At 41.0% G+C, this 8,402-nt stretch overlaps 1 protein-coding gene across 4 annotated transcripts in view; it reads left to right on the forward strand.

The window, feature by feature from the left end:
• The first annotated feature begins 218 nt into the window (after positions 1 to 218).
• COG6 (component of oligomeric golgi complex 6) overlaps positions 219 to 8,402 on the forward strand; it is an 81,548-nt gene continuing 73,364 nt past the window's right edge. For 3 of the 4 annotated variants that reach the window (XM_040448290.1, XM_040448293.1, XM_040448292.1), the window contains exons 1-2: positions 219 to 441; positions 3,328 to 3,471. In XM_040448290.1, coding sequence (XP_040304224.1) covers positions 289 to 441; positions 3,328 to 3,471 — 297 coding nt within the window. In that variant the 5' untranslated portion in view covers positions 219 to 288. The remainder of the gene's footprint in view (positions 442 to 3,327; positions 3,472 to 8,402) is intronic. The other variant, XM_040448291.1, reaches the window with a different exon arrangement.

Genomic DNA, 8,402 nt, shown 5'->3' on the forward strand with positions numbered 1-8,402 from the left:
AACCGTAATCCCCAAACTTTAAACACGATTCGATTTCCAGACCGTATGCGAAACCTCCCCTCAGTCTCCCCTTCCCTAAGGGCACACTAAGGATCTGCCCACCTACCCCTCGCTCTAACCCCGCCTCTCCAGCAGCGTGGCTCAGCTGAGCAGGGCTGGCGGAGCCTTCCGGGACCCGGGGCGCATGCGCGCAGTCCACGCACACGCGCAGTACTCGCGCGGCCGGCGCGGGTCCCTGCCGAAAGCCTAGGGGGTCCCCTCGGAGCTGGGGGCGGGGTCTGCGACACTATGGCCGAGAGCGGTGGGGAAGTGGTAGCGGTACCCGCGTCCGCGGCTGCCAACGGCCTCAGCAATGGGGCAGGCGGGGGCCCGGCGCAGACCAACAACCCGCTGTCGCGGAAGCTGCATAAGATCCTGGAGACGCGGCTGGACAACGACAAGGTAACCGGGGCTGTCAGGGCCCGGGGTCCAGAGTCGTCCGCGGAGCTGACCCTGGCCGGGGGAGGCGTTTGTCGACACCCACTGCCTTGTGCCTCCATCCCTCCGGATCGGGCGTGGGGCGGGTAGGAAGAGGGAGGCCGAGGGCCTTGGTGTCACCCCTTATTTGAAAAACCTGTCCTGGAAGACTCTGGATCCGGGTAGCCAACCGTGGAATCTCCGTACCCCGGAGGTCTTCGGGGGTCTGAGCAGGGAGAGAGCAGAGCCCCGGGCAGGCTTAGAAGCCGGTGTCGGAGTAACTTACAAGACAAGACGACGCAAAGGGGGTTGGAGGGACTGGGGAACCCGGATAGGCATAATTGAGCGTTTCCACTTGACGAGTGAGAACGACTGGAGTGATTTGCAGCGCGAGAGAACTACTGTTTGCTCAGAGCTCAAACGAAATAATTTGTATCAGTTTTTGTTGTTAGCTAAGCACTGTCTGTGATATCTGGGCTCATGCTGTTTTTCTTTGCAAGATAAACTGTCCACGTCCTCTCCCCAGTAGCACCTGAAACTCCTCCGTTCAGCCCCTGTCCCAGGTGATGATCTCTTCTGTATCTTTGAATCTTTAGGTAAATTGGTCATGCCAGTAGACATAAAGGAAAAGTATATGTAGCAGTGAGAGAGACCTTTATAGATAAATTTGTAGGTAACTGAAAATAAGCCGTCAATAAGAATGTGTATAAAAAATAACATTATAACATAGTAAGAAAGACGGGCTCTGGGGCCACCGCTTATTGGATACAGCCATCAAACCGAAGCACTATGATTTGAGTAAATCCTTTAATTTCTCTAAGCTTGTTTCTCATCATTTCTAAATTGGGACTTCTGCTGGTAACTTTCTCAGGGTTGTTGTGGCGATTCACCAAGAGAGTCTGTCTGGGGTTCTCAGCACAGTGCCTGGCCCTTACTGTTTCTTATTAAATGTTCATGTTATCATACAGTTTATTACGTGTTTAATGTGTCTGATACTGGCATGTATGATCTCATTTAATACAGCTACTATGATGTAGGTAACATTATCTCTCTTTTTACCCAGGAGAAAAATAAGGTGTGGAAAAAGTATAACTAGGTTAAATCATACGATCAAATAACTGAGGAAACTAATTTGCACCTGTGTGTGTGTGGTCTTGTCCATTCATGATTTACTAACCACTTCTGAGCCAGGCCTAGGAAATTTCAAGGTTGTAGTCAAAAGAAGTGGCTTCATTCTATGGTTTTCCTTTTCTTTCTTTCTTTCTTTCTTTCTTTCTTTCTTTCTTTCTTTCTCTCTTTCTCTTCATATGAAATTTATTGTCAAATTGGTTTCCATTCAACACCCAGTGCTCATCCCAACAGGTGCCCTCCTTAGTGTCTATGGTTTTTCTTCATCTTTTTCTTTTTTGTACAGTAAATCTTTGTAATGATCTTTTAAATATAGAACTGAATTTAAATAGCTTTACTGTTTTTGTCAGTCCAGCCAATATCGCACAATACCATGTTAACAGAAACACAGAAACCTGTTAGGATATATGCTAGTTCAGCTGTAGGAATTTGTATCTGGAGTTAGGGTACTATTGGATGTCCTGGGCTTGGTCTTCTTTCTCCCTTCTGTCCTCTATGCAGACTCTTCTGTCCTCTATGCAGGCGGGGGCCCGGCGCAGACCAACAACCCGCTGTCGCGGAAGCTGCATAAGATCTCTGTAAGAGAGGTCTCTTTCTTTCATGGTTTTAAATAGCAAAAAGGGTGGTGATTCTCAAATTTAGAGCCCTGTTCTTGACATCTCTGCTGAACTCCAGATTTGTAACAGTCGGTTGTTCATATGACAGCTCCAATTAGATACCTGATCGACATCGTAAAAACTTAACACAGCCAGACCCTTAGTTTTTCTCCAAACTGGTTCTACTTTCTACTGTTAGTAAAGAACATCACGTACCCACAGAAACAAAAAGTGTATAAATAGTTTTGATTCCTGTCATTGTTTTCACATCATATATTCAGTCCATTAACAAATCCTATAGGCGCTGCCTTGAAAAAAAAAATTGTTTCGGATCATCTCCCCTTTGTCTGCAGTGCTACTGTCTTGTTCTAAGTCACTGTCAAATCTTGTTGGGATTATTTTAGTTTCTTCTTCTTGCCTGCTTCCTTTCTTGCCACCCCCCCCCCCGCCCCCCATCTTCTGTCCTCACAAAGTTGGAATAAACTTTTGAACATATAAAGCACGTTATATTACTCCTTTGCCTAAAACCTCTAGTGGACTGGCTTGGTTCCCATGGATGCCTTTCCTGTCACTCAGGCCTCTGTTCCGAAGTCACCTCAAAGAGGCCTTCCTCTCTGCTGCCAGTTACTCAGTTCTCTGCCTGGAGGCTACAGGTGGTGCTTACTTCTTACATACTACATCCTTCCAGAGGTAGTTTATCTATTCACTGGCAAATATGCATGCACCATAGTCCTTTCTCTTTTGTAACAGTTGGTATTATAACTGTTTCTATACCTTGTTGTTTCACTTACTGTATCTTGAAGTTTATATTAAGTACATAAAGAATTTTCATCTTTCCTAAAACGGATATGTCATGATTTCTGTAACCAATCCTCTTTAGATGGGCATTGAGGGTATTTCCAGTCTTGACAATTCCAGACTATCCTGCTGTGAATAATCTCTTATATATGCTACAGTACATAAGTAAGTACATCCTTACTGTGTTCTGGAAGTAAGTTTACTATTCAGTACTGTGAAGCCATCCAGTATTTTTTTGATTGTTTAATGCAAACATAATTTGAAAATGATTTCATTAAAATTTGGCTTGAGATTCGGAAAACATTTGAAAATCAGTCCCAGTAATTGTCTTCTGTTATCACTTGTGTAGGAGATGTTGGAAGCTCTCAAGGCACTTTCAACCTTTTTCGTTGAAAACAGTTTGCGGACTCGAAGGAATTTACGTGGAGATATTGAACGCAGAAGTTTAGCCATCAATGAAGAGTTTGTCAACATTTTCAAGGAGGTGAAGGAAGTATGTAAATTCTCTTTGTTTTACATTTATTGAGAACTTAACTGTATGCCTGACTCTGTGCTAAATATTTTTATGAATTGGGTTGATACGTTTACTATTCATGTACCGTGTTCAAATAGAAGATTTAACTACTTACTCTCACAGCATCTAGGTCCTTCAGTTAGTGTGATTTCTGAATCTGTGACCTCCACTAATGCTGCTTCTTAAGTTGTAACATTTGTTCTAGGATATTCTCTTAGAAATTTTTAAAAAATTTTTTAAATGTTTATTTAAGAAACATTTTGAGAGAGAGAGAGAGAGACAGAGAGACAGACAGACAGACAGAATGAATGTGAGTAGGAGAGGGGCAAAGAGAGAGGGAGACATAGGATCCGAAGCAGGCTCCAGGCTCTGAGCTGTCAGCACAGAGCCTGATGTGGTGCTCAAACTCACGATCCCTGAATTCATGACCTGATCCAAAGTTGGATGCTTAACTGACTGAGCCACCCAAGTGCCCCGAAATTTTTGCTTTTTTAGCAACAACAAGAAGAAACATTTCTTAAAATGACTTTCCAGTGAAATTTTTCCTTACTGAATAAACCTCCTTGGATAACCACTTCTCCATTGGAGATTAATTAGGAGTGAGTTATTTTAGTGCATCATAAATTATGAAATTTTCAGATTAGTTCAGATCAGTTACTTCAGTGCATAAATAATTTATCGTATTTGAGTGAGCAGTCTACTCACCATGGGGTAAAAATGGATTTTACTTATTATGTTATTATATTTATTATGCAATACTTTGTTAATTTTGTTAGTATCACGTAATTATTCTGTGTGAGGTGTGTTATATATAATGTTAATGACTAATTAATAAACAGATTATATTTAACAGTTCAGAAAGATTTCACGGAGGCTAAAATCTGGAAGGTTGAAAGGAATGTTTGGTTAAGTGTTCATAAAAATAGAGTAGGGATGCTTGGGTGGCTCAGTCAGTTGAGCTTTTGACACTCAATTTCAGCTCAGGTCATGATCTCATGGTTTGTGAGTTCGAGCCCCGCATTGGGCTCCATGCTGACAGTGTGGAGCCTGCTTGGGACTCTCTCTCTCACCCTCTTTCTCTGCCCTCCCCTGTTCACTTGTTGTCTCTCTCAAAGTAAATAAACATTAAGCAAAAATAGAAAGAGTACTCATGAGCACATCCAGATTGTGTTCTCTAAACACCATTTCCCACTGAAAGAGACAATGTTGCACATAGCAGAAAGCAGGGAAGCTAAGACTGTGGGGAAAGCGGCAGAAGAACTTTGGAGCTAAGTTGATGAGGCTTCCACTGGCCAGAGGTAGGACAGTTAGAGCATCAATAAAAATAACTGAGTGGGCTGAAACCTATCAAACATGTTTAAACCCAAGGATTCATACTGATACTAAAACCCAAAAAGAGCCCTCATTGGTTATATCTGGTGGATAGAAGGGAACCAACTTATTTTGAAACCTAGTAAATAAAAGGAAAGGGTCCAACATTTATCCTGTCTTTTGTTCCAACTACATAGAGTTGTTGGGAGGAAGCTGCTCTTTATAACTCTATTCTGTTGAAGAAATGAAGAGGGATGGATAGAATATTTTGCCACCGCTGTTGAATTTATGGATCTAGTTCAAATTTTCTCAACTCGGCCCTGTTTACCTTTTGGGTCACACAGTTGGGGTCGCACTATTTAGGGTATTGAACAGCATCCCTGGGCTGTAACCACTCACTGCCAGTTGTACCACTTTTTCCTTAGTTGTTCCACCCAAATATTTCTCCAGACACTGCCAAGTGCCATGGTGGGGGACCCAGTTGCCCCAGTTGAGCACCATCGATCTAGCCATTGGTCATCATTGGCAGCTAACCTCACAAAGAGAGAAACATCCATATCTATCACTTCTAGTAAAAGTATACAACACCATCTATGAAAAATTCTTGCCAGAAAAATGAACCAGAATACGATCAAGCTTCTAGACCTAACTGCCCGTTTATAGAAAATACTGAGATCAGAGGAACATGTTAACACCACAAATATGCAGTCAGAAAATGCAGAGTATTGGGAACTATACAAATGAATTTCTTCAACAAATAAATTGTAAGACAAAGAGAAATAGGGAGGAGTGAGACTCTGTAGATTAAAAAAAAGAAATGAGAAGTAGCAACCAGTAGCAATTTGTGAGTCTTTGTTAGTTTCTGACTTGAAATAATTATTTAAAATTGAGACAGTTGCAGAGACTGGAATGCTGACAGGACATTTGATATTAAGAGATTGTTGTTAAATATTTGGATGTGAAAGTGGCATGTTTTAAAAAGTTTATTTGGGGCGCCTGGGTGGCGCAGTCGGTTAAGCGTCCGACTTCAGCCAGGTCACGATCTCGCGGTCCGTGAGTTCGAGCCCTGCGTCAGGCTCTGGGCTGATGGGTCGGAGCCTGGAGCCTGTTTCCAATTCTGTGTCTCTCCCTCTCTCTCTGCCCCTCGCCCGTTCATGCTCTGTCTCTCTCTGTCCCAAAAATAAAAAACGTTGAAAAAAAAATTTTTTTTAAAAAGCTTATTTATTTTGACAGAAAGAGTGTGAGTGGGAGAAGGGCAGAGAGAGGGAGACTGAGAGAATCCCAAGCAGGCTCTGCACCTGCCAGCACAGAGCCAATGCAGGGTTCAAACTCACGAACCATGAGATCATTACCTGAGCCAAAACCAAGCGCTGGACGTTCATCCAATTAAGCCACCTACACCTCCCAAAATGGCATTTTTTTAAAAAGTCTTCTTAGAGGGGCGCTGGGGTGGCTCAGTTGGTTAAGCATCTGACTGCAGCTCAGGTCATGATCTCAGGGTTCGTGGGTTCACCTCCACATCAGGCTCTATGCTGACCGCTCAGAGCCTGGAGCCTGCTTTAGATTCTCTATTTCCCTTTCTCTCTCTGTCCCTCCGTGCCTCGCACTCTGTCTCTGTCTTCTCTCAAAAATAAATAAACATTAAAAAAATTTTTTTTTTTAATCTTGGAAGTAGATATTGATATATTTATGAATGAAATGATATGACATTATGCATTCAAAATAATTCTGTTTGTCGGGGAAGGAGAAAGGGATGGAAGAAAGATGGAAAGTGGGTAGAGAGGGGGCGCCTGGGTGGCTCAGTCGGTTAAGCACCTGACTGTTGATTTCAGCTCAGGTCTTGATCTCACGGTTGATCTCACGGTTCTGTGTCAGGCTCCGTGCTAAGGCTGTGGAGCCTGCTTGGGATTCTCTCTTTCCCTCTCTCTCTCTCTCTCTCTCTCTCTCTCCCTTCCCCCTCTTGTGCATACACACTCTGTGTCTCTCTCTCTCAAAATAAATAAACTTAAAAAAAGAAAAGGAAAAAAGAGAAAGTGTGTAGAGAGATAGATGAAACGAGTGGTTATGGGTTAGTAATTGTTGAAGGTAGGTGGTATGACATTGACATTCATATTATCTCAACTCTGAGATATTTTTGAAAATTTTCCATAATAAAAAGTTTTTTAAAAGCTTATCATACACCAATTATATTTCACAGCCTGTAACTTTATTTAACTGGGGGAGAAAAAGTTGACTGTAAGTTCAAATACTTTATAAGTAATGTAAAGGTCATTGAATTACAGTATTGAAAACCCTGCATTTAGGTCACATATTCAGAGATGTGATTTATATTATTTGACAAATCAGATCCATTTGGTACATTATGGTGGCTAAAGTAAATATTAGGCGTAGTTGTTCTAGACCTAGCTGGCTGATAATGGCAGTGTTGTTCGTATGAGATTACATGGTGAGATTTAAGGGAATGGTGAGATGAGTTTACTTAGGTCTCTGCTGTTGCTGATATTAATTGATATTTTGAAATCATGCTTTTTTTTATTTTTTAATTTTTATTTAATTTTTGTTTTTTATTTGATTTTTTTTATTACTTATTCACCTCAAAGTAGCTTAGGACTTCATTTAATAATTTGATTTATATCCTATTTATAGTGAAACGTAGGAACATTTAAAAACATTGGGTACTCCTGATAGTTCTATTTCATTCAAAGCACTTTATGGAGAGAAGGGAGAAAAATCTTACTTCTAGAACTTAGATTTATGCTCATATTCTGATAAGTGATTTTCTAACTGGTTCATCCTCACACTTTGTTTACAGCCTCACCTGGCTGCTTTCTTATTACTTCCCCTCTGACTGGCCTGTCCCTTCATAAAAACTGTCATGTTTCTATTTGAAGGTCTGGGCATGGTGCTGAAAGGGATTGTCTGTGGTCTGCCACTGAAACTTCCTTGTATATCTTCCTGTTAAGTGACACCCAATTGTGAAAAAGAAGATAAGAGTGCAGTATAAAGCTAAATGTGGTTTTGTGATACCATTTTTTCAAATCATATTTTTCATTGACTCAATAAAGACTAGAGAATGGTTTGGTAAAAAGTATAGAACCTTGGAGACCTGTTGAAAAAAAAAATGATCAGTTCACCCAAGGGGTACCAATAGACCTGAACCAAAGTAGTAGCTCTTAGAGTAGTAAAAAAGAAACAGAGAATACATATATATTAAGGATATAAATGACAGGACTTAGTGGCCAGTTAAATTCACATGTATCTGGAGGGGGCTAGAGATGGAAGCACAGAGGGAAAGAATGTTACTGAGAAAATTACCAGGTTTGTGGCATGATCCAGTATGTGATGACGAGAGAGAGGAGGCACTATTTTTAGTTTATTGGGTTTTCATATTTGCTTGTTTTTGTTAATTAAAAGTTACAAACAATCCATTATAGAAAAGTTAGATAAGGTCAGAAATAGAACAATTGTTTATGACCCTATCACCCAGAAATAACCTTGGTCATTTTTTTATTGCCTGGTTTTCCTATGTTTTTCTATATACATATATGTACTTTTTTTTAAAAAATGGGGGATATTATATGCATTGTTTCATAGTACTT

Source organism: Herpailurus yagouaroundi, unplaced genomic scaffold (genome assembly GCF_014898765.1).
Source record: "Herpailurus yagouaroundi ecotype Mexico unplaced genomic scaffold, PumYag 197, whole genome shotgun sequence".
Lineage (NCBI taxonomy): Eukaryota > Metazoa > Chordata > Mammalia > Carnivora > Felidae > Herpailurus > Herpailurus yagouaroundi.